Below are 26893 nucleotides of genomic sequence, written 5' to 3'. Positions count from 1 at the left end.
TTGACCAGCGTTTCTTTGCTATACCATTCTTATAAGGACAGCGCCTCGAATGCCCACTAATAAGCTTGTGTATGACATTTACATAGAGTATACAAAGCACATTGGCCAACAAGAACAAAGTGACTGACGAATGAAACGTCGACATTGTGGTAAGATCTGATAAGCACGTTTTAATATGAATAAATTGAGAAGCAGTGAGGGAAAAAAAGCACACCAAATCCCACAGCACAGGAAACATGACAACTATATCTCTGGTGGTTGAGAGTTGAGGAAATCGTCTTGAACGTGTCTTCTGATGGCTGGTACGACCGTATTCTGCGGTGGAGTTACTTATATAGTATGACAGCACAATCTGAGGAGTTGAAAGTGGTTCTTTGACATTTGATTACTTGCATGTTAAAAATAAATGTTAAAAAGTAACATACTTCAAAAAATGTGACAAAGCTGTTGTGAAATTGTGGATGTGACATGTTATTAATTTGTTTAATTCTTAGACTAGAAAACTATGTGGCTCTGTTTGTTCAGTATACCGTGATGTCTGGTCCATGAACGTTTTACAATAAAATCTTTTTCTATATCATTTGTTAAATCAAAATAGTTGAAGTGATTTCGTCCTTTGAATTGTTCGCATATTTTCTGTCATACACCACCATGCTCAAAACTGTCCCAAGGGAGTTGCTGAAGCTCAAGAACAACTACACCTGTGGTTTAGGTTCACATCACAAGGAGTGTACTGATCGATTCAGCACCACAAATTTCACTATTCTGTCAAACCACTTGAAAATAAATTCTGATGGAAAGAAGGACAGGAGTCAAAAGATTCCTAAAACAATTCTAAACTTTTATTTTCTAACAAGAGTGAAAAGAAACAAAAGGCAACATTGAAATGAAAAGTTTATACACAAACGCACGACAACTGTGTGTCTGCAATATCAATACCAATAATTATTATTTTAACCAAGAGGAGAAAAAGTAAATTGTGATAAAGTGAAGTGTTACTTTAGTTTGGAAGGGAGAGAGAAAGGGAGGGAGCGGGAAGAAATATGAGACTGAAAAACAGGACAGAATAAAAGGATAAATCTGAGGGGATCCAAACTAATGAAAGAGAGAGTAGTGAAAGAGAGCAAGAGCAAGTAAAAGTGAGAGAATGAAAGAGATACCTATTTTGGGAAAGTAGCACCAAAAAACATTCCCAAAATATCCAAATGGGTTTTTATTCAAAATGCAAAATCCCCTCTGACAACCCAGCATCAACAAACAAGATAAAATACAAAAAAATACAAGTGTTACCACGGTGACCATCGACACCTATGATCTGCTGTGATTCACAACCTTCCACTGTACTGAACTTCAGCTGTAAGTAAGCTTCATGCCCAAAAACCCCAGAAAAATAAATCAATATCATTCATTTCTACTTCAGTAAGTGGGTATGTGTGGGTCAACTTAACCGGACCACTGTGTCTGTCTGTCTGTCTGAGGCTTGTTCCAAACTAGCATTTAATAGAGCTGAAAACACATAGCATACCGACTGACTGACCTGGATCCCTAATTAAGACCAAGAGACTCTCCAATGACGAAGCCAGCTCACACACTCCGTTCACGTTCACTGGGAGGATGGAGGGAGGTAGATAGCGAAAGACAGACAGAGGGGGGGGGTGTAAAGTACAGGGCAGAAGAGAAAGATCAGAATAGAGTGGGAGGGCAGGAGAATTAGACAGGAGTATAGAATCTAGATGTAGGAGCTCAGAAAGAGAGAATCACTGTGTTAGTGTTTAAGAAGATGGGATAGACGGGGGAGCTGTAGACGGGGAGGGGGAGCTGTAGACGGGTGGGGGGGAGCTGTAGACGGGTGGGGGGGAGCTGTAGACGGGTGGGGGGAGCTGTAGACGGGGAGGGGGAGCTGTAGACGGGGAGGGGGAGCTGTAGACGGTTGGGGATGGCCTGCATCTTTCCTTCTACAGTTTGACGCTGTCTTTCGGCCCAGAGTGATCTGTCCATTCTATTATGTCCAAACGTCTGACCATTCCTTTCTCCAGTGTTGCATCCATAACCATATCATAAGATCTGAGGGAGAGGAAGAGACGGAAACAAAGACCGTTGGAGAGAGAGAGAAGCATGAGTTTAACTGGTTCAACTTCTTTCAAATAAGTAAAGCAACTAATTATCTCTTGAACAAATATTTTAAATAATACACGAGGAGGGACTAAAAATAGAAAATAAACAAAAGAGCAAAACAAAAGCGTGGGGTCTGGGTGAGCGTTACCCCAGGGTGTGTCTGGGTGAGCGTTACCCCAGGGTGTGTCTGGGTGAGCGTTACCCCAGGCTGTGTCTGGGTGAGCGTTACCCCAGGGTGTGTCTGGGTGAGCGTTACCCCAGGGTGTGTCTGGGTGAGCGTTACCCCTGGGTGTGTCTGGGTGAGCGTTACCCCTGGGTGTGTCTGGGTGAGCGTTACCTCAGGGTGTGTCTGGATGGGAATGTGGGAGGGAGTGTGGTTGAGGGGCCGGGTCTTCTTGGACTCTGAGGTGTCCTGGGACTGGGGTCCTCCCTCCGCCCCTGTGTCGCCCCTCTGGCTCTTCCTCTTCCTCTTGTCCTTGGCCCGCCCCCCACGGCCCGCTCCTTTCTGCTCCTGGAGCTCAATCTGAAAAGAGAAGTGGAGGCAGGACAAAACATGATACATCAACCCACGCTATTCAGACAGTTTAAAACTAATAGAGCTACTGACTGTAACTAAATGGGAAATGTCAAAGGACCAACACCATTGGAGTTAAGCTATTACAACATACACAGCTAAAGGGTAAAGGTTTCCTGGTCACTCACCAGTATGAGTGTTTGGAGTGTGTGTCTCTGTGGCTCTGAAGCAGCCTGGAGGACCCTGTGGATGATGCTGGTCTGGTCCAGAGACACCTCCAGCAGGTCTCCCTCCAGCTGTAACTCCTCTAGCTGGGTCCTGGTGGTCAGGGACAGCTCTATCACTGGGCCTTTTAGTGAAGGGACCAGCGGCAACAGAGAGCCCACACCTGGGTGGAGGTACAGAGGGGTACAGTCAGATACAGGAGAAAAAGTCTACTGGGTTACATCATGGCCTGGAGGCGTTACAATATTGGCTACTAACCTGTTACATTGTAACGGCTTACGCCGTTTTCACATTCAGCCTGCGTGCCACCGTTCATCTCTTTCTTTAGGGTCTTCTTGGGAGAGTTCTCCTCTGTGAGGTCTATCACTCCCTCTCCCTCCCCTCCCTCCGAATCCGACAGCACTATCACCGACTCAGAGTTCCCTTTCTTCCTGTCCTCCTCTCCCTCCCTGTGAGGCTGGTTCTGTTTAAGCTCCTGCAGCCTCTCTAGTGCCCCCTGTATCTCTGGGGTGTCCAGTGCCTCCTTGGCGCGCCCCTGCCAGGTGATGGCCCTCTCTGTGAGACACTGCAGAGCCTCTCCCTCTGGCAGACGGACGGGCAGCCTCTGGAGCGCCACCAGCAGGGCCAGGATGGTCTCCAGACGCGGGCGCCGCGAGCGCTGGCACCGGGGGCACAGGAAGCGTGAGTCCCAGTCCCACCAGCAGAGGGGGTTGGTGGGGGGCGCTGAGGAGGGGAGCAGGAGGGAGGGGAACGGGACACACCCACCGTGGAACCAGTCTTTACACAGGTGGCAGCGCAGCAGAGGGGGGCGAGGCGCCCGGCCACACACACACACTGACTGAGGAGAGGCACTGCCTGTCGTTGTGTGGTTACTGTCCCCGTTCCCCTTTCCACAGTTCTCAGAGTGGAGAGCTGTGTCCAGCTCCATGGTGTCCTCCCCCCACCTCCCACCTCCGTTCTCCTTGTCCTCCTGCTCAGTCTTTACCTCTTTCTCTGCTTTCTTCTCCACACCTGGTTTAGACAGGTTGACCTGCTGGAGCCTCAGCAGAGCCCCTTTCTCCTGGTGCTCTCCTTCTTTAAACGCCGTCACCTAGAGGGGGACAGACAGATTATGCACTTTTTAATGGTCTCTGCATGCTGTATGTATGTGACTGAAGCGTCGCTGTAGCCCTAATAGAAACTGCCTTGAGACTAATCAAGTTGTTTGGATATGACATTCTGAAACTGGTAGGTAACACCAACACACTGAACAGACTAGAACATGGCTAGGCCAGACTCCATGCAGACTCACAATGGCTCCAGGGTCTCTCAGGTCCTGAGCAGAAAGGCCCAGAGTGTTGGTATCGGTGTCATCTAAACAACTCGTCTCCGCTCCCCTCGCTTTACGCTTCTCCACGCACGGACACAACACCTACAGCGAGACAAAGTTGTGAGGCTCAAGGTGTTAGTAAGAGTCACATGTTAACACACACACACTACTGGCTAATACACTCACATAGAAAGACATGTCAGGGCTGACAATGTTCACATACACCCAAGACTTATTTCAACAAAGTTTGCAGATAGATAGATACTGTGACTATGTCCCAAGGCTTCCCTCCCTATCCACTAAGCGTGATTGATATGTGCAGCAAATCCTTTTTAACCAGTGCGGGGCAAAACAACTGTAAATGAAGAACTAAGCAGGCCCACACAAGCTCCACCCCTGGCCTGTCTGACCTGTAGCAGGCTGTGCTGGCTGCTCTTCTTCAGGAAGGTCTTGGAGGCCTTGTCTCTCCAGGAGTGGGCGCTGGCTACCTGCAGCTCCAGCTGCCTCAGCTCCTCCATCCTGACTGGCAGGTCTCTACCTATCGCCACCAGGCCCTCCAGGTCATCCAGACACGGGTAGTGCTCCCCATTCTACAGCACACACACGTGAGAGGAAGAGAGGACAAGCCTGGGTTATGTTAAGTAAGGCACAACTTTGTGGAACAATGTCATAGACATGTACATTGTAGAACAAGCATACTTCTCTGACCTGTATTCATGCATTTCGTATTTTCAACATTGCACAACGTTTGCCAATTGAACGTGGCCCAGGTTATGACAGACAGTAAGAGTTGGTGCTACTTGCCTGGATCTCCTCCAGGTCAGTGACCCAGGCCCTGGCCCGGCTCAGACAGCCCCGGAGAGACAGGATGTTGGGCAGCTTGACTGGGATGAGCTGGGCCTCGTTCACTATGGCCTCCAAGGTGGACAGAGGGTGCTTCTGCCTGCAATCACACCAGGAGAGAGAGGGGACATTAGGAAGAGCAAAACAACCTGAGAACAGAGTGAGTCTAAAAGAAAAAGAGATGAGTGTGTGGGTGAGACAGTGAGGAGAGAATGATGGTGAAAGAGAGAATGAAAGAGTGAGTCAGTATGAGGTGTCCATCACCGTTGCTCCAAACAGATCTGGGCCTTCTCCTCCCAGCGTTCTGCTATCGTCAGCAGCTCCTGCAGCTCTGCCATGGCGGTTTCCACAGAGACGCTCTGGGGCACGATGCAGCCCGCCTCCATCAGGTTCCTGAGGACCACCAGGGTCACCTCACTCCCCTCGGGCCCCATGGTCCGGCGCACCTCGCCTAGCCAGCGGCTCTGCTCCTGCATCCCCTTCAGGAGCTCACACTCAGGGGCATCGACAGGTAAGCCAGCCCCCTGCTCCAACAGTGCCTGGAGCTGCTCTGGGGGAGGGGCGTCTCGCCGCCAGTCCCTGTCGCTCACTAGAGCCTGGGCCTGAGTCTGGAATCCCTCTATCGTACGCAGGACCGCCTGAGAGAAAGGGGGAATTAAAAAGGAATGAGAGGAAGTAGGGAAGGAAGAGAGGGCCGGACATTACAACGTTACAGCTACAGCAGTTACTGGTTCTCTCTGGTGGCTCAGGTCCAGCTGGAGGCTACTCACCTGTACGTCCTCCAGCTGGCTTATCACACAGGGCAGGTTCTCCATCTTCTCCACTAGAGCCTTGAGTTCAGCCAGGGTCATCCTCCTGCAACACATACACAGCAATGTTTGTTATGGTGTATGTGAGTCACCGTGGAGCTAAATGCATTGGGTATGGCAGTGTGTGCTACCTGGTCAGTGTCTTGTTGAGGAGCTCAGTGCTGGTCTGCTGACAGTGCTGTGTGTCAGTCAGGGCAGTGTTGAGTCTCTGGAGCAGCTCGTTGTCAGGGAACTTCTTCTCTGCTGCCTCTGCCTTCAGCACCTCCAGATCCGTGACGCCTGGAGAAACATGAACTCAAAGTCAATATGCATTTTCACTCACTCTTAAGACATTTCTTTGGGGACATGATTCAGTTACAGAAGTGTAGTTCAGCCACACAAGAGTATAGAGCGGTATACTTGTCAAGTGTATAGTTTGTGTCTATGGGTGTGTAGTTCTGACCTGTCTTGTTGCCCTCTTCCTGCTCCAGAGCCTCTTTCACTCTGTTGGCCCAGGAATCAAACGACTCGGCTCGCACTTTGAGCCGGTGTAGCATGGCCAGCAGCTCATCCAGTGTGTACCTGTACCTGTAGGGAGAAGAAAAACAGAGGAGTCAGGTGTGAGGCGCTAGCGGTAAAGAAAGGATACGTAGAGAGAAAGAGAGAGAGAGAGAGACTCAGTTAGTCGTACCTGAGGTAGAGTTTGTCTGTGGGGCAGTTACAGAGGTCCTGAGTGTGGTAGAGACAGACGAGGCGTTCAGTGCAGTTTGAGCAGGCCAGGGCCGACAGGAAGCAGGTGGTCTTGCAATTATCACACTGCCTCTCATCATCAGGTAGCAGCTCAAACGCCTCCCTCTCAGCCTCTGTGATGCCCTGAGAGAACACACACACATGGATTTAAGAAACTACACACAGCCAAGCAAAACTGCTTTACACACACACAGTCAGTAATACACAACATACACCACTAACTCACATAAACCAAACAGTCAATATAGCGCAAGAAGCCACAACAATCAAACAACTCACACACACCACAAAGTAAGTCCACTGAGTGCTCAAGTCAGTGACCAAACCACAGACAGGCCTATAGGAGAGGCAGAGTTAACATCCATTTCCTTCAAATGTATTAGTCTCACCCTCTCCAGCAAGCCCTTGCGTAGCTCCCTCTCCTCCTGGACGATGCTGAACATCTCTCTGTGCGTGGCAGCGGCCAGGTTGAGGTCTAGCTTCTCTGGGCAGGCGGCCATCTTACAGGTCAGCTCCTCATGGGAGAACACACAGTACCGTCGCAGACGACGGTAGTGCTCGATACAGGAGCGCCCTGCGGGCAGCTGACGGAGGGGGGGGGGGGGGGGGGGGGGGTGAATGCAAGAGACAATTTGAAAACAACGTACGACACTCCCATTAGGGTAGGTATAGATACCTAGTTGGGAAGATTAGAGTCAGTTTAGTTCTCAGGACACAGATGAGAGCCTTACCCAGTCTGCAGTGCAAAAGTTGACAGCTTCAGCAAAGTTGTATCCCTGATTGAAGCCGCTGTGGTAAGCTCTGGGGAAAGTGATGACAAACTCGCCAGCACATTGGTTGGTGCGCACAACCTGTCGATCAAATGCCAGAAGGGACTCATCAGAATGGCCATTGTCTACAAATATTTCTCGCAGTTATTCGTCATAATCTCAACTCCATAATATTATGAGGTGTAGTATGGGTATGAGAGGTTGTGCGTGTTACTTGCAATCCTAAGTGTGTGTGTGTGTGTGTGTCAGTATGTGAGTGGAGTTGAGCGTTCGGAAAAGCCGCTCATCGCTCATGGAGCGGTGCTCCACGTCGCTCCATTCATTAAAATAACTTTTTAAACACCCATCTATTTTTGTTACTACCTAGACCTACCATCTGGTTTTGAAGTATTGAAACCAAACCATATGATTTTAAATAAAAGTATTTTAATAAAGAACATGAAAAGGTGACTAAGAAGCGTTCATGTCGTATTAAACAGTATTTAAAACACTAAATAGGCCAGGAACCAGACAGGAAGGCTAAGATAAATTTTGATTTATTTATTTAGGCTATATTATTTCAAGGCCTACAAATAAAAAAAAATGTGAAGCATTTGCAAGTACGACACACTAGGCTGGCAGGGACATTAAGCGCTCAGCATTTGATCAAACTTGTTTTATTAAATCATTAGTGTCTATAAATTGCACATATAGGCTGTTACTTAGAATTAATTACAATTTAAACAAAAAATGCACTTTGGAATTCAATATTAGAAACACACGTTTGGCAAGTCTGTGTCTTCAGGCTCATGTGATGGTGCCTGGAGAGCAGGCCAGCAGCCTTGGGATGATAAACACCCTTTTGGGCCACTCTTGCCAGGCTGGGTGTAGTAGTTTTTCTTTCTTTCTGTAGGCCTAAAGGATTTTAAGTAAAATAACCCTATAAAAACAGAAAGCTCCTTGAAAGAGGTAATATGCCAGGCCTATTGGGCCAAAATCAATGAATGCCTGTTGTCTAGATAACAGAACAAACATTTTAAGAGATCAGATTTTTGGTTTAGAAATACTTTGCTACAATGACACACTTAGCTAACTACCCATGTCATTCCTTTCTGTTAGCCTGTGCACGTACCAAGGACACCCTCGTTCTCTCGGGATACCTGTCTTTTCAGATTCCACGATGATTCTTTAGTTGTGGACATTACATCACTGCACTCCCTCTCTTAGTCCTAATCTTTGTAAGTCACCTTGGATTTAGCAGCTGTGTGTTTTATCAGTGTCTTTATGAAAATATATAGCGAACTCCATGACAGTAGCTAAAGCAAGGGGCTAGAGCAGCACACAAGTAGACTACAAATGCATTCTGGGCCGGGCATGCCCTGAGCTTGTGAAGTGAAATTGGAGCGGGCGAGAAGACCGACGCTCCAGCCTTTGGGAAACTCGCTCCACGCTCCAGTCAAATTGGGCACGCTCCACTCACATACTCTGGTGTGTGTGTGACTTACCGGGACCCCGTGAGCCATGAGGATGTTGGGGTTCATAATAGTGACCAGCTGGTGGAGGAGGTCAGGCTGGAATTCAAACAGCTCTGGGGTCAGCTTCTTCATCACCTCCTCTAACCGCTCTGCTGCTACAGAGGGAACCCCGTACCACGTCTTAGGCTCACCCCTGGAGGCGGAGAGGGGGACAGAGAGAGGAGGGAGAGGTAAAGGGAACAGCGAGGGAAGAGAGAGGAACAGAGAGAGAGGGGGAGATGCGAACAGGGTTTCTCACTAGTCCTGTATAAAGCTATGGGCCATAAAAGGACAATCTCCACCATCTACAGATGAACTACCTATTAATACCCCATGTCTCCTGTAGGGGTTGTAATGTTTTGTGTACTGTACAGGTAGTGTCCTCTTTACCAGTGCAGGTAGTTGATGGAGTAGCTCCAGTGGTCTTCAATGTGCCAGCAGAAAGCGGAGAAGACCATGCCCACGTAGAGCCAGGGCACCTTCATGCCAGAGATGTCTGCGTTGATGTGGCACAGCAGGGACTGCTCCAGAACTGGCATCACGTTCAGGTTCCAGCCACTCCGGGCATAGTCCTGCAGACACAGAAGAGGGCAGCAAGAGGGTCAGACTAAACTGTGCAGGTTTAGTTCTGGAGGAAATATATATTGTTTTATACATGTTGTACAAGGACCATATTAATGGCATATCAATGAGAGCGGAATAGACAAACACGGTATATTTAAATAAATGAATATACACTGCTCAAAAAAATAAAGGGAACACTTAAACAACACAATGTAACTCCAAGTCAATCCCACTTCTGTGAAATCAAACTGTCCACTTAGGAAGCAACACTGATTGACAATAAATTTCACATGCTGTTGTGCAAATGGAATAGACAAAAGGTGGAAATTATAGGCAATTAGCAAGACACCCCCAAAAAAGGAGTGATTCTGCAGGTGGTGACCACAGACCACTTCTCAGTTCCTATGCTTCCTGGCTGATGTTTTGGTCACTTTTGAATGCTGGCGGTGCTCTCACTCTAGTGGTAGCATGAGACGGAGTCTACAACCCACACAAGTGGCTCAGGTAGTGCAGTTCATCCAGGATGGCACATCAATGCGAGCTGTGGCAAAAAGGTTTGCTGTGTCTGTCAGCGTAGTGTCCAGAGCATGGAGGCGCTACCAGGAGACAGGCCAGTACATCAGGAGACGTGGAGGAGGCCGTAGGAGGGCAACAACCCAGCAGCAGGACCGCTACCTCCGCCTTTGTGCAAGGAGGTGCACTGCCAGAGCCCTGCAAAATGACCTCCAGCAGGCCACAAATGTGCATGTGTCAGCATATGGTCTCACAAGGGGTCTGAGGATCTCATCTCAGTACCTAATGGCAGTCAGGCTACCTCTGGCGAGCACATGGAGGGCTGTGCGGCCCCACAAAGAAATGCCACCCACCACCATGACTGACCCATCGCCAAACCGGTCATGCTGGAGGATGTTGCAGGCAGCAGAACGTTCTCCACGGCGTCTCCAGACTCTGTCACGTCTGTCACATGTGCTCATGTGCTCAGTGTGAACCTGCTTTCATCTGTGAAGAGCACAGGGCGCCAGTGGCGAATTTGCCAATCTTGGTGTTCTCTGGCAAATGCCAAACGTCCTGCACGGTGTTGGGCTGTAAGCACAACCCCCACCTGTGGACGTCGGGCCCTCATACCACCCTCATGGAGTCTGTTTCTGACCGTTTGAGCAGACACATGCACATTTGTGGCCTGCTGGAGGTCATTTTGCAGGGCGCTGGCAGTGCACCTCCTTGCACAAAGGCGGAGGTAGCGGTCCTGCTGCTGGGTTGTTGCCCTCCTACGGCCTCCTCCACGTCTCCTGATGTACTGGCCTGTCTCCTGGTAGCGCCTCCATGCTCTGGACACTACGCTGACAGACACAGCAAACCTTTTTGCCACAGCTCGCATTGATGTGCCATCCTGGATGAACTGCACTACCTGAGCCACTTGTGTGGGTTGTAGACTCCGTCTCATGCTACCACTAGAGTGAGAGCACCGCCAGCATTCAAAAGTGACCAAAACATCAGCCAGGAAGCATAGGAACTGAGAAGTGGTCTGTGGTCACCACCTGCAGAATCACTCCTTTTTTGGGGGTGTCTTGCTAATTGCCTATAATTTCCACCTTATGTCTATTCCATTTGCACAACAGCATATGAAATTTATTGTCAATCAGTGTTGCTTCCTAAGTGGACAGTTTGATTTCACAGAAGTGGGATTGACTTGGAGTTACATTGTGTTGTTTAAGTGTTCCCTTTATTTTTTTGAGCAGTGTATATATTTAAAGAACTAATATAAGGAAAATGAGAAGACAACAGGAGTGAGATATGAAAAGGCTGATAGCTAGTTACCGCTTCCTCTTGTGAGAGGTTCTTCATGCCGTTGTTCATGGGGAATCCACTGCCAAAATCTTTCGAGTGGATGTCTGCTCCATACTCCACTGTCACGTCCTCCTCTATACTACTGACCAAGCGCCAGAACTCTCTCTCCACCAGCTCTGTCGGAACCATCTACACACAGACATTTGTAACAAACTCACCAACAAATAAACTCATATGGGAGAAGAATAATGTATCAATATAATCAACTAGCATGTCTTCATTAGTAAGGACTAGTTTATCGCCACATCAGAGCAAAGCATTAATTTATAGTTTGTAGAGGCACTTACATGGACAGGCATGTTGAAGTAGTCTGCTTTGAAGGTGTCAGCCATCTCCCCAAAACTCTGCAGGGTGTATTCTCTAGTAGCCTGCTCAAAACCAAAGGCCTCCGCTGGCCTCTTACACTCCTGGAGGGAAGAAGAGAGGCAGACAAGAGGCCATTGAAGAAATGGATTGGATGGAGGCAAATCAAATAGTTACCAGACATACAGATGACTATAATGCAAAAGTTTATGCCCAGTGTTTTTCCTGACAGGTGTACATGTCAATAGCCTGTGTTCAATAGACAGAATTCTCCTGACCAGGCGTCCAGCCCCGGGTTCCATCAAACACACGTTTCCCCTACAAGCCACATCTACCAGAAAACTGCTTCAATGACTCCAGACTCCTCAGGTTAAAATATACACACAGAGGCTCCAGACTCCTCAGGTTAAAATATACACACAGAGGCTCCAGACTCCTCAGGTTAAAATATACACACAGAGGCTCCAGACTCCTCAGGTTAAAATATACACACAGAGGCTCCAGACTCCTCAGGTTAAAATATACACACAGAGGCTCCAGACTCCTCAGGTTAAAATATACACACAGAGGCTCCAGACTCCTCAGGTGAAAATATACACACAGAGGCTCCAGACTCCTCAGGTTAAAATATACACACAGAGGCTCCAGACTCCTCAGGTTAAAATATACACACAGAGGCTCCAGACTCCTCAGGTTAAAATATACACACAGAGGCTCCTGACTCCTCAGGTTGAAATATACACACAGATGCTCCAGACTCCTCAGGTTAAAATATACACACAGAGGCTCCAGATTAATTAGACGGTGGATGGCTGCAGCCACATAGCAAGATGTTTGTTTGAAAACAGGATGTTGTGGGTCTTAATAGCTAGTTTTCCATCCAATTTGTGACAGATGAATGTGACTATTCAAATATCTGCATAAAGAAAATATGCGTGTTTCCAACAAATCAGTGCGTGATGACATAGTGCACACAAAATGGACTTTCATGTACCGAATAAAAAAATGTCCATCACATTTTCTACTCTACTGATAGTTTTGACACAGAAACTGTTGGGTAAAATAGAAAATGTGTCTACTCTGGTCTACGTACGTGCACTCTAGCCAACGGCTGGCAGATTCAGTGGGGGTAGGATAGTATGAGATTATTATGGATAAGAGAGAGAATATTTACAATTGTCAAACAGCAGTCAAGCATCAATCATCATGTCACCAGAATAAGCCACTCCATATTTATTGAAAGGTGCATCAAGCTCATCACTGTGCACTTTCACCACCCAGTGAAGATCCCCATAACTTATTTAATCTGTCGCCTAATACACTGCATGGTTTCCTGAGTCGTAGTGGGAGGACCACACAACATGTCATCGCGTGACTCCAAGTTTACTTCGATATGATGGTTAAACTTCTTGCCACTATAGGGGGTGCTGTTTCGCATTAGCATAATTTGCTCTACAGATTAAACTGCCTAGTACTCAATTCTTGCTCGTACAATATGCATATTATTGTTATTATTGGATAGAAAACACTCTCTAGTTTCTATAGCCGTTTGAATTATGTCTCTGAGTGAAACAGAACTCATTCTACAGCACTTTTCCTCCCAGTGTGTGAAATTTCAGAAATCTTGGCCTCTGGTTCCAGATCAGTTTTAAAGTCCCTGTAAATCCTATGAGGATACAAACACTGCCCACGCCTTCCTCTAGATGTCAGTAAGTGGTGACAATTTGAATGGAGTCGATTGCGCAATCAGTGCCTCTATAAATCACCAAATACCGGAAGTAGCGTTCTTTTGGACCCTGCGCTCAACGCAAGAAGGATGTCGGACTGGGCTTTTTCCAAGCCTTGGTTTAGCCAGTAATATAGCGCCGGTCATGTTTTTACTCGTTATAGGTGTTAAAAACATCATAAGGTAGTTAATTTAAACCGTTTTATAGCAATTTATATCCGTTTAGTGCGATTTTGAGGCATTTCTATGTGATGCTCTTTGAAGCTTTGGGCACGTTTCGGGGTCCCGGTCGAACGTTAGTGGGCATTTCGACGGACAGAGGACATCTTTCGACCAAAAGAAGATTAGACCCAAGAAAGGATACATTGCCCAAGATTCTGATGGAAGATCACCTCATAGTAAGAAATATTTAAGATGATAAATCGTTGTTCTGTCGAAAAATTTTAAACGCATATTCCGCCATTTTGTTTGGTATAGCTTCGCTTGGCGAACCCTGTATTGCACAGTAAGGATAATTTTAGAAATGTAATTCAGCTATTGCATTAAGAACTAATTTGTCTTTCGATAGCTGTCCAACTTATATTTTTTTAGTCAAGTTTATGAATAGTTATCCATGAGACAAGATCACTGTGAAAGATGGCGTCCGACATTTTCAGGCTAGTTTTGCTAGTATTGTCATTGTATAACCACGGTTGTTTGTGGCTAAATATGCACATTTTCGAACAAACTCTATATGTATGTTGTAATATGATGTTACAGGAGTGTCATCGGAAGAATTCTGAGAAGGTTAGTGAAAAAATTAATATATTTTGGCGATGATAACGATATCGCTCTCTTTGGCTTGAATCAATGGTCGGGTAACGTTTGCATATGTGGTATGCTAATATAACGATTTATTGTGTTTTCGCTGTAAAACACTTAGAACATCTGAAATATTGTCTGAATTCACAAGATCTGTATCTTTCCATTGCTGTGAGTTGTGTATTTTTAAGAAATGTTTTATGATTAGTAATTAGGTAATACACGTTGCTCTGTGTATTTATTCTAGTCGAGTTGTGATGGTGGGTGCAATTGTAAACTATGATTTATACCTGAAATATGCACATTTTTCTAACAAAACCTATCCTATACAATAAATATGTTATCAGACTGTCATCTGATGAGGTTTTTTCTTGGTTAGTGGCTATCAATATCTTTATTTGGCCGAATTGGTGATAGCACCTGATGGAGTAAGAAACTGATGGAGTTAGGAAAGTGGTGTCTTTTGCTAACGTGGTTAGCTAATAGATTTACATATTTTGTCTTCCCTGTAAAACATTTTAAAAATCTGAAATGGTGGCTTTATTCACAAGATCTGTATCTTTCATTTGGTGTCTTGGACTTGTGATTTAATGATATTTAGATGCTACTATTTAATTGTGACGCTATGCTAGCGATGCTAATCAGTGTGGGGGGGGTGGGGGGTGATCCCGGATCCGGGGTTGAGGTTCGGTAAAGGTTAATATATCAATATTTACGCATAAAAAAAAGTGTTTCCACTGCCATTTCTCCCATAGAGGTAATTACTTTTACCGACACAAAAAGATCCCACTATGTCGATTGAACAAATTATCTGGCGGCATTCATGAAATTGTACTGAAACTTCCTGTTTCCATCACAGCTGTCGTAATCATTTATTTATAGACGGTATGACTACTCTGTGGATGGAAACGTGGTTCATGACGCTCTCACCTCGGCCACACATTTTGGGCAGCGCCAGTTGCCCTTGGGGGCCTCAGTGAGAGGGGGCAGCAGACAGAAGGTGTGGTAGTTGTCATCACAACCGTCACACAGCAGGAGCTTCTCATCCTCGTCGCCACGGCCACACATCCGGCACACAAACGAATCCACCTTAGCAGAACACAGAACAGATAAGTGAAACAGAATTAAAGTTATGCATGTAAATTGCCACACTCAAATATGTTGGAAAGGAGCTGACTAACGAAATGGTAAATGTAAATTGTTTACCCATTAAATGACTGGCAGCATAGATGGTGTTCAACTAGCTTTATTTATTTTCCCATTTAAATTGCCACCTTATGATTCGAATAGCTATAACATCTGGTTTTGAATCAGACATAACCTACAGGGCTGGATTCCCAGACAGAGAATCTCCAGTGACCAGGCTTCTTAGTCCAGGACAAGCCTTAATCTGTGCCTGTATAACTTGCCCATAAGCGTGAATGGAGGCTAAGGCCCTTACAAACTGAGGGTTGCCGAGGTTACGTCTCAGCCTCATGGTCATCTTGGTGCAGGGCCCGTCACCGTTTTCACCACCGTCTTGGTCCCCGTTGTCATGAGCTTCTCCACCTTCATGTTTCTCTTCCTCTTTCTTCACCTCACTCTTTATCGTGGCATCAGAGGGAGGAGGAGCCGTTGTGGTTGTGCTGCCATCTCCTCCTTTCTCTTTGACCTCCCCTGGCTGATCCTTGACCTGGACAGCAGGGGCTGCAGCCCGGACAGTCACAGTCTGAGGCAGCTCTTCTGGAAGGAGGGGAAATCGGAGAAGTGGTCAACATGCATCCAAAATTGCAACGTATTCTATATGATACTACTTTATGACCAGAGCCCACATTTCAGACCCAGGTAGGGGGGGGTGAAGGATTGTAGCAGAGTTGTGTTACCTTTCTTGGGAATGCTCTTATTCCTGGGCACCAGTCCTAGCCCCATCATCTTAGGCCCTGCACCATAAATCTGTAGTTTCTTCAGCTCTGGGTTCTTCTCTATGTCCTCCTCTGTGGGATCAGGCTAGGGTGACAGATGGCAAAAAGTCAGTATGGAGATGTGATGGGAGCAACACCAATACACTTTCAGGTATACTGAGAGGGAATGGAGAAGCAGAAGGGTCAAGGGGTCAGGAGATGGTGTGAGGATAAGGGAGAATAGTAGTACTAGAGGGTCAGCAAGTAGAGTACAACCTCTACATACAGTACATCTTTGACTATTGACAGTTATTAAACAAAGGTAACGACCCACCACCGTGTTATAAGAAAAAGCATCCAAACACACGTACCAACAAAGGAAACTAATTTAGGGAACCTACATACAAGTCTCAACTCAGCTGAACTGAGTGATTAATACAATTAAAAATGCACTCAAACGAGGTTGTGAGGCGTCATCTGCCTCAGATCCTAAATCTGTAAAACTTTTGAAGGGGCAATGCTTCAGAGCATAAAATGTACAAAGCTGTGTTTGCATTTTCCAAATATTTTACTTTCTCAAAAGGCCAAGTGGAGTGTCTAACGGGTTTCTTGTCAAACACAACCCACTGGTGATCAACTGCACTCAGCAGAGCACAAGCAGTCCCACAATAGCGCTGCAGAAGTGAGGGAATGGAAGCGTTAAGAAAGGACGCACAGAGACTGACTAACAGTAAAGAGATAAGAGGGGAGAGAGAGATTCACACTGATTTCATAAACAAGTACAGGCGAGACAGATAATTGCTAATGCATTTGCATAAGTTGTTGCCAGGGACAAACAGTGAGTGGGTGGGTGAGTGGGATAAGGGCTAAAGACAGCTAAAGCTTGATGCTAGGCTGTTGAATGGTGATGTTTGTTAAGAGTTAGAAAAGGACGGCAAGGGCCCTGCCGCAAAAAAAAAGGCGAGAGAGCGAGGGGTTTGCTGCTAGAGAAACCGAGGCAGACAGAGACATGGGGCGAGGGTAGAGCCGGGAGAGAGCGAGGACTCGCATTGTGCTCAAGAGAGACAGGCAGTACCGATGTAGAGATGTGTTGAGAGCCAGTGGAGAGAGGGTGGGGGGCAGAATCCTCTGGACCCTGCATAGGAAGACAACAGCAACAAAGAACTGAGACAGGAGGAGGAAGAAAAAGAAATGGCCGAGGAGAAGAAAAAAAACAACCATTGGAAGAGTGAAAATGTATATGAAGAGATAAAAATCTGGTGTGATGAAATAGAATGACTTGTGTTTGACTGTAATAGGCGTGGGTAGACCATGTGTTTGCCAAATATAGCTGTGCTTGTACTGATCACATCACAAGGTCTTTTTGATCCGTTTAGAACTGAGCCCTCAGAGAACGCATAGCCTAGGTCTCTCCAACCCTGTACCTGGAGAACTACCGTCATGCAGGTTCACCCCAACCCTCATCTAGCACACCCGATTCTAATCAATTAGCTGGTTGATAAGCTGAACTAGGTTAGTGACAACTTGGGTTGGGGCGAAAGTCCACAGGAGGGTAGCTCTCCAGGAACAGGGTTGGAGACCCCTGGCCTAGGTAATAAAACATTTCAGCTGAAAATTAAACACACACAAGGATGCTTACGTGGGTTTAAAACAAAACCATATCATCAGATTCTTATGGTGGGCTATGACCAATCCGATGACATCTCAGTGTAAAGTTTAATGGGACAGTGCAAGATTTTAAGCCCTTTCTCTACTTACCCAGGGTCAGATTAAATCACGGATACCATTTTTATGGCTCTGCATCCAGTGCTAGCTGTTCTGGTAGACTTCCAGTTACGGTTGGGCAACCTTTGTCCCATCATGATTATGTACCCATAAAACACTGTTAATATTGACCAACCCAACTATTCGCATTTATTTGAAACAAAACATTTTTTTTTAAACTTGGCTAAAATAACCGTGCTAAATGGAATGCTACAACTAGTACGAATCACGACGTAAGAAAGCCTGGGCTGAGGCTAAAGGGAGGCAAATCTGTTCTAGTATTCATTTCTGGTGGAGGAGCTTCAGCATGGAACAGGTTCTTGTGTGTGTCTGTGTGACACACAAACAATGGGAGTTTGATTAGGACCGGGCTGTCTTAGTGAGTTAGGTTAGTCTATACAAGGCTGGACAATAGTTGCCTCATAAAATAAATTGCAAATAATAGACTAGGCTATCGACTTTCATTCTTGAAAGCGGCAACTTTAGGACAATACCTTCTTAGGTTGGAATATTTGGAAAATAAGCTACTGTTCATTACTAATTTGTCTTGAAGCTGTTATGAAAGCTCTCTTTCACACACGAAACAACCTTAAACGTCCTTCATACTGGAGGCAGACACAAAAATGGTATACATGACTTCATCTAACTCTGGGTAAGTAGATGTCCAAAATCTCACACGATCCCTTTAAGCATTTCTTGCCATCGTTCAAATCAAATCTGGAGTAAGGCATATGAGGAAGCAAATCAAAAGATCTCACCACACCACCACTTTAAAATGCTAAATGGTACAAACAAAATGTATTCTATGGGTGAAAGACATGGGTACCCTACAGGTAACTACAATGGGTTAGCAATGTTCAATGGCAGGGGTGACAAAATGAACAAATCGGTGGTGTTGAAAGAGGGAAAGAGAGAAAGGAAGAGGGAGATATATGGTGACACATGGGGCAAATGGCAGTAGCAGCAGACACCATAGCAGCAGCGTAGCGGTACACAGAGCAAGCATGCTGGTTGCGTTCTGAGCGCATCGTCGGGTCCATCTAGATCAGGGGTGTCAAACATACGGCCCGCGGGCCGGAACCGGCCCCCAAGGAGGTTCGATCAGGCCCGCAGGATAATTTGAAAGTGGAAAAAATGCATAAAAGACATGGAATTAATATTTTTAATTCGCTGCAATTCATGGATTATCCGCTAAGGGGCGCACTCTTTCCATCAGAGTAGAAGACAAGCCGCATCACTGAGACAGACTGAAAACAGCAGACGGTATCAATGCGCCATCTGCTGCTTGTTACGACGTTGTTAATACCTTGGTCTCTACCTCTCCGCTACACCCTCATTAGCCAAAATGTCGTTATCCAAACGGAGAAAAGTAGATAAGGAGTGTAGAATTTTCAAAGAAAAATGGACCACGTCCTATTTATTTACAGAGATGCACGGAAAACCTTCGTGCTTGGTGTGTTTGCAACAAGTTTCGGTATTGAAGGAATATAATATTCGACGCCACTACGAGACTCATCACAGCGAAAAATATGACGGCTTGCAAGGACAACTGAGAAGAGATAAGATTAACGAATTGCTGGCGGGTCTGAGGAAACAGCAGTCAACTTTCATCCAGAGCCGAGAAGTCAGTGAAGCAGCGGTAAAAGCCAGCTACCTAATTGCTAGCGAAATAGCATTAGCATCGAAGCCGTATTCCGACGGTGACTTTGTTAAACGATGCATGATGAAGGCGGCTGAACTTGTATGTCCCGAGAAGCGACAAGCTTTTGCCAATATTAGCCTGACGAGGAATACTATAGCAGAGAGGATTTCGGAACTATCGGCAGATTTAGACAGTCAATTGAAACAGAGAGTCAAGTCATTTATTGCATTTTCCGTGGCAATTGACGAGAGCACTGACATCACAGACGTGGCCCAACTGGCCATATTTATTCGAGGAGTTGATGAGACATTGACTGTTACTGAAGAGTTTCTTGAGTTGGTGCCAATGATGGACACCACAACAGCCGAGGACATTTTCGGCTCTGTCGTTGCTGCATTGGACAGAGTTGGAGTGGACTGGTCCCGCGCTGTCAGCCTGGCTACAGACGGCGCGCCATCCATGGTCGGAAAGAAAGCAGGTGTCGCGACAAAGTTCAAAGACAAAGTACAAGCCCTTAATGGAGGAGATCGTTTCTGGACATTTCACTGTATTTTGCACCAGGAGGCATTGTGTTGCAAGTCGCTGAAAATGGACCACGTCATGGAGGTGGTTGTTCGCACTGTAAATTTCATCCGGTCCAGAGGTCTGAACCATCGTCAGTTTGACAAACTTCTCAGCGACAGCAACATTACCCACAGCCTGCCATACCACACTGAAGTGAGATGGTTAAGCCGAGGCGCTGTGCTGAGGCATTTCTTTGATCTACGAGAGGAAATCGGACAGTTCATGGAGAAAAAAGGAAAACCGGTGTTGGAATTACAATCTCAGGAATGGCTACGGGACCTTGCATTCTTGGTTGATATTACTGAACACTTGAACAATCTGAACAAAATGTTGCAAGGCCGCAAAAAAGTTGTCACACAGTTTTCTGACAACATACATGCATTTAAGTTGAAGCTGACTTTGTGGGAGATGCAACTGGCAAATGGCAACCCTGCTCATTTCCCCTGTCTGAGAGATGTGTGTGTGACCAGACCTGATGCGGACATGAAACGGTACAAAGACAAAATTGCAGGACTACTGCGGGAGTTTGAGAAACGTTTTCAGGTATTTGGTGAACTTGAGACAGAATTTTCAGTTTTTCGCTCACCTTTCACAGTTAAAGCTTCTGATCTGCCGGTCGAAATTCAGCTAGAGATAATTGATTTGCAGTGTGATGCAGATTTGAAGGGCAAATTTGCCTCTGTAGGTCTGGACAGATTTTATCAGTATCTACTACCAGGGTACCCCAAATTAACAGCCCTGGCTGCTAAAATTTTGTGCATGTTTGGGACAACCTACCTTTGTGAACAAATTTTCTCAGTGATGAATATCAATAAAACAAAAATGCGTTCAAGGCTCACAAACAAGCACTTAAATGACATTCTGAAAGTGACAGCTAGTCAGGACATGACACCTGGTGTTGATGCACTTGTACAGGCCAAAAGATGCCAAGTTTCAGGAACAAATACAAGTCCAGACTAGACTAACACCTTTAAAATGCTGCCTTAGATACTGTTTGCATTGAAAGAATACAGCTCTGTGAAGATGAATCCTTACTGTGGTGATTTAAAAAATGTGCACTTTAATGTTAGTCAGCAGCTTCAAAACAAAAGTTGTGTGATGGAATTCTACTGTTCATACAACTCCATAAAATTTCAATATTTTCCTAATGTTCTTGTGCTTCTTTACACCAAAACAAAGGAAAGACATGATATTTTGGTTATTTATAGCAGAGTATGGTATAATTTTAATGGTCCGGCCCACTTGACATCTCCCTAGGCCGTATGTGGCCCACGATGCGAAATGAGTTTGACACCCCTGATCTAGATGTTCCTTTCCAATTTGGAGAGAAAGAGCTGGAACTCAGATTCAATTCATTTGGATTAATGACTAATTTGGTATTACGTCATTTCAAATCGGATTAAGTTAGGAATACAACGATATGAATGAAAAGTAATTCCACTTTTCAATGCCAAAAGAGATGAGTATTATTACATGATTGTATGGGCGTATGACAACTTTAACTTCCCGCCTAACCAAAATCCATCACTGATAGTCTACCTAGAAGATAAAACAATCAGTGTGAAAAACCTACGAGTAAAATGTGTTAACGGCAGGTGTTACCCTAGCTGAGATCTGTGAACCGGTGCAGATCAGTAGTTTCACTAGCAGTTCTCAGAAGACGGTACATCACCACCCAATGAATAGATTTGGACACCATTCCTGAACGAGACTGGTTAAATATGGCTACTAACAGATTATGGTTGTGGAGAGTGAATGCTTACATCCTTGGAACGATCAACATGATCATGGTAATGAGTAAAATTAACCAACTTCTATTAGTATCTGTGAACTATACACACGACTGATACTGTTAAGAGGGAAATGATGTACGTCGGTCATTGGAGCTTGTGTGCTGTCACTCACGTCTGGCTGGAGACGATTGGCTCTGCGTCCGTAGCTGCTCGTCTTGGAGGGCTGGACAGACTGGCGTAGGGGGATGGAGTGGGGCTTGTATTCTCTATGCACCTCCTCTCCATCATATAGCTTTGGCTTAGTCTGCTACACACAGAAATCATGGGGTGAAACCCTCTTCTACATTCATGACTATGGATGGACACCATTTCTAAATGGTGTTTAGAAATTTCTACATTTCTACTGACTAAACAAATAAAGAATGTAAGTCAATGCATGTCGAATTCTATTTGATAGATCAGAGTTGATAGATCGCTTGTATAAGCACAAAAGAGCAGGAGCAAAGTGGGTGAGTAGCGTTACCGGCAGGCTGGCACCAGTGTGGAACACCTCAAAGGGGTAGACAATCCTCTCGTAGTGTGAGCGCAGGAGGGAGCCAATGTTCTTGCCTGGAGGGTAGCCAAGCTTCTGGGCCACGCGAGCCCAGCGCCTCTCCTTACTGACTATATCAAACCCTCCCTCCTCTATCACAACCTACAACACAAAATAATACAAGTGCAGACAGCTCAGTTTTACTGGCTAAAGTACTATTGGATAGTGTTAGCAATGGTAAGTCTCAATAGGTCTTATTTTTTTTATTTTTACAGAAATAAGACATGCAACAGGGGGTTTACTGAGAAATTAAAAACATGGGTCAGTCAGCTCCGGCACCTTGGACAGGCTGAAGAGGTCCAGGATGCGCCTCTCGATGTTTGGGATCTTGAGAGAGGATCCCTGGATCTCCCAGAACTTGGCGATCCGGTCCAAGTAGTTTAGCTTGACTCGTGTCTCCGCCTGGGGTGGGGTGGGGGGGGTCAGGATTGAATATTATTAGAATGGACTGAAAACTAAAATATAATCTTTGGGTCAACCAGAACACGTGACTTCTAAAACAGTTCTTCAATATTAACCCATAGAAACAGAACAGGCTTGGAAGCTCTAACCCTGGCAATTTGACTGCTAAACTCATGTTAACATGAGTAATGTCTACCTGATGATGGATTGCCATGGTAATGTAGTTTCTCTCCAAATCATGCTAACTGATGTAGCTCATGCAATGGAATGTATTTTGTGTAATGTCAGTTGAGTTGACTCAAATCACAGCACAGGTACACTTCCTGCTTTTACTTCCTGGCATGGGTACACTCAAAATGGATGCTAGTCTACCCATTATGCCATCGTTGACTTGAATGGGGATGACCGTTCTATTCATTCCATTTCTGAGACTCAACTATACAATGATACAATATATGAGGAGAGAGACGAACCTCCAGCTCATTAAGTCTCTGTATACGGGGTGTGAAGCGGAAGCTATCCACCTCCACAGCAAAGGGTGGCTGCCAGTCCTGTGGGGAAAGGAAAGCTTTGATCAATGTCTATGTTTGATGTAAACACTTGTCATCCTGCAATCACTAAATCCTGTGCTCAGCTTGAAAGAAAGAGGAAATGTACTTGTGTTTGCTAGACACACAAAGAAACACAAATAAAAGTGAGACTACACCAGATTGATTAAGGTCAGAGGAAAACAACCATATTCAACTCCACACAGGTTTCATGGGGTTAAATGATAGATGCATGTCACCAGTAAACACTTACAGCAGGAGGACGAATCTTGCAGATTCCAGACTTCTCTGCAATTGGACGGATCTTGGCAATGTAGCCCAGGGGATCCTGAAACTCCTCCCATGACGGCTCGAAAACTGGGCACTCCGGAGGAGGCACAAAGTCTTCCCCCTCCATCGCCCTGGCAACAGGTAAGGTCAAATCTGCATGTCAAGTCACTACACAGTGCAGCTACTTACTTAGCTAAGCAGATTGGCAGTCAAAATAACTGTCACCATGAGAAGTCCGGGCACAATGTAAGATTTCTTGCTAATCAATGGTCATTTCAATTAATGATATAGGCTACCCATTGATTCTTGACGAATACATTTATGCATGTCTTATAAGGCTGGAAAAACCATCTTACCCTATCATAACCCCAAACCTAAGATTGTTTATGTAGTTATTGGAGTCTTTGTAAACAACGCATTCTACATAACACATCTACTATAAAAAAATGTATATTTCAAATGCATTTCTTGAAAATGTCCACTCCGAGTTCAAAGTTAGGCTAAGGAGAAAATAATCACAAGGGATATTTCCTTATGGGACTACCAGTTCTTCAAAAATTCATTTGTACAGTACCATAAATTGAATTGGATACATTAACAATGCTTTAGAGCATGTTTTTCATCAGATCAAACAAAGGGCCTTAAGGGACACAACCTACAATTTTGAATGGCCATTGTTTCACAAACGTTACATGATTATTCTACTTGTGAATAATGTCTTTGAATTGAATCATGTTCTAATAGTTGGAATAAGTCTTTGGAACATCATGGAACCTTCAATCTAGTAAAACACCAAAAACCCAAACCTGTTAACTCAATATGGGGGAGGAGTTCTTTGTAACTGTTCTCCCCTCCCCCTACCTTACAGACACAGCAAATAATGCACTTCTTACATGGTGCCATTCTTGTCTCATAAGGTCAAATTGGTGTTTGGTCATCAACAGAAAATAATTCACTAACTAACAAAGTATGTTGATACTTGGTGATATAAAAATACTCATACTGTCTGGGATATGGTTTGTTTCCTACAATTGATTTCACAGGACCCATCTGAAGGCCTCCTACATTTCCTTTCAATAGAAAATAATGATAAAGACATTTGAGGAAGCTTCCTACACAAATTCTGGACATATTCTCTAAATATAGCTAAAGCCACTAACCTCAACATAAAAACGTCACAGGATTTAAAGGCCTGATTGGATCCATCCACGCTCCCATTTGCAAGACCAAATATGGGGATTCAAGTTAGGAAACAAATGAATATAGCCATTGTCAAACATCACAAAATATGGGTAATTTGTCACATAGCTAGCTACATAACGGGAGGTCCTTGGTGACTGACAAGCTAAGACAATCCCAAGCTGTTTGGTTTATTTTAAGTTTCACTGTAGTTAGTTAGTTGCTAACTAGGATTTCTCTAGCTAGCATCTTAGCTAACTTACCGGATAAGAAATATGGCTAGCTAGAGTATAGCTAGCGTTATTAGACTTACATGTTAGATAACGTTAGCTGGCACTTGGACAGCAACTCTGCCTGACACGTTCAACGTGATCAGAGGAAATTATGGACTCAGGTGTCACCAATAATATGATGGGCCGTGTAGGTGTCTTGAAAGCTCACGGGGTCTATTGTTCAGCACTGGGTCACGATTACTGTGGCTGAAGCTAACGTTACGGCCTCCACTTTTCAGCCCATCCCAGGCAGCACCTCCGGTCTCGGGTAGCACTGCGAATTGGCGTGGAAGTTTCACTGGAAATATTGGTTCCTTCTCTGTTTCGTACCTGTCCCAAGACAGATATGAATTGTTTTATTTTGAATCAAAATACTCCGGACAATCCCGTAGACAATTATTTCTCCTGAGACTACCCTCCTCCCTGTTGACAGTGTTGTTGTTGTTTAGCTCGGCTGGCTAACGTTACCTACGTTAGCTAGCTGTCGCTGGTTAGCTAGCTACTGTAGCTAGTAATGTTACGAGCTAACGTTAGCTAGCAAGCAAGGTCCAGATAGCTCACGTAAAGTTGCCCGTTTTCAGCGTCGCTTCCCCCATATACCCACTTCTGTTTGATTATAAGTGTAAAGATGGTCCACTTTGAAGACTAATTTGCTTGTAAACGAGTATCTCTGTGAGAATGATGTCCCCATCAAATCAATTTGTGACCAATTTCGCTATCCCCCGTTCATCCTGTCTGGGTTTAAACGCCATCTTAGTTTCATCATTGCCTAAGCGCAACCTCAAGTCTCTCAACTACTAGTACTACGACAGCTGAGTTATTTGAGTGGAAGAGAGGACAGGAATTAGTCCCTCCACGTTCGTTCGATTTAGAGAAAGTAGTTCGGAGACGCATTTTCTCTGATCTTGATTTATTTCACGAATTATGGTACCCATTCACGGAATTATTTACTAATATACGCTTGGCAAAATAAAAGTAGTACATAGTTTAAAACGTGTGCCATTATTTAAAAATGCTGATGTGGAGGATGGCAGAAGTGCATGCATGCACGCAGGTGGCACGGACGGAGTAATACCTACTGGCATTGTATTAGTCACGTACACAGTTTACAGTAGCTATAAATGATCAGTGCTGTCCAGAATCCTTGGGCTGTCTCTACCCTAAACTTAATCCCTAACCGAACCATATCATAACATAACCCTAACCATTTTCAGTGGAGACTCCTCATTCAGGGCAGGTGGGGGCAGAGCCCCACGTGTATAGCAAAAAATATGTTTAATAATAATACAAAATAACATATCAGTTTGCAAACAATGTAAAAAAAAATCTATTGAATTAATAAAGTTGATGAAAACATGGTCTCTTTTTTGCTTTCTTGAGTAAGGCAGCTCCAAAATGCATGTGTTTCAGCCTAGCTCAGTGCTTTCTGTGGTGGAGGGGCAGCCAGGGAAAATACAAAATTTATGGGTTGGTAATCTTCTCTAGTTGCGCAATCATTGGCTCCGTGTTCTGTCACTCATGGGAACACTATGTCGCCGCAAAATCTACAGGGAGATCGAGAAAGTTAAGACACCCTTGGGTGCTGCCATAGATTTACATTAGAAGTGCCCATCCAAGAAGGTTCAAGGTCATAGCCACAGATAAAATAACATAAAATCACGTTATATCTACCGTAGCTTTGATTGGAATGATCATGTCAACGTCATACTTTCAAAATCTTAGCTAGCAAGCTAGACAAGCAGTCATCATCATGAATCACATCGACAATCTATTGGCAAATCCTTTTCAATCCTTGTCATATGAAGAGAAATTATAGATAAAACGTATCAGTGCTCATCGGCCATTGGACATAAACATTACACGAGTTGGAAATCGCAAATTCAACATTGAGTGGTTTGGAAGGAATCAGTGTCTAACTGCAAGCATCGCAAAGCAATCACTTTTTCCTTCTCTTGCCTGCTTTTCGGTGGAGAGGGTGCGTGTTCCAAGTCTGGGTTT

At 45.0% G+C, this 26893-nt stretch overlaps 1 protein-coding gene across 4 annotated transcripts; it reads right to left on the bottom strand.

Moving 5' to 3' along the window:
* Positions 1–820: 820 nt before the first annotated feature.
* LOC120061155 (lysine-specific demethylase 5C-like) lies at positions 821–25692 on the bottom strand. 4 transcript variants are annotated; one of them, XM_039010734.1, is made up of 28 exons: positions 24937–25692; positions 23428–23575; positions 23100–23177; positions 22504–22626; positions 22156–22326; positions 21805–21939; positions 17005–17064; positions 15912–16035; positions 15491–15771; positions 14980–15138; positions 11507–11626; positions 11190–11348; positions 9198–9379; positions 8799–8961; positions 7276–7395; positions 6934–7128; positions 6486–6667; positions 6258–6382; positions 5947–6094; positions 5777–5861; positions 5271–5644; positions 4968–5106; positions 4574–4753; positions 4146–4265; positions 3113–3944; positions 2818–3017; positions 2453–2638; positions 821–2064 (listed from the first exon to the last, which is right to left on the bottom strand). In XM_039010734.1, coding segments are annotated over exons 1-28 (4800 nt in total). In that variant the 5' UTR covers positions 24939–25692; the 3' UTR covers positions 821–2055. The 4 variants fall into 4 exon arrangements, with proteins under 4 accessions (XP_038866662.1, XP_038866661.1, XP_038866664.1 ...); XM_039010733.1 differs by lacking the exon at positions 24937–25692 and adding an exon at positions 24605–24898; XM_039010736.1 differs by lacking the exons at positions 17005–17064; positions 24937–25692 and adding an exon at positions 24605–24897 and having other exon boundaries at positions 21805–21936.
* Between the last annotated feature and the right edge of the window lie 1201 nt (positions 25693–26893).

This window comes from Salvelinus namaycush, chromosome 16, assembly GCF_016432855.1.
Source record: "Salvelinus namaycush isolate Seneca chromosome 16, SaNama_1.0, whole genome shotgun sequence".
In the NCBI taxonomy this organism is placed as follows: Eukaryota; Metazoa; Chordata; class Actinopteri; order Salmoniformes; family Salmonidae; genus Salvelinus; species Salvelinus namaycush.
The sequence above is the reverse complement of the archived record's forward strand: the minus strand, read 5'-3'. Positions and strand labels throughout refer to the sequence as shown.

Bases quoted from the DNA above. Each gene is read 5' to 3' on its own strand.
- LOC120061155 (XM_039010733.1), bottom strand. The intron at 21,940-22,155 runs GTAACGCTACTC...TTCTGTGTGTAG, and splicing joins ACACTGGTGCCAGCCTGCCG to CAGACTAAGCCAAAGCTATA. The intron at 15,772-15,911 runs GTAACACAACTC...CCCTCCTTCCAG, and splicing joins TAAGAGCATTCCCAAGAAAG to AAGAGCTGCCTCAGACTGTG.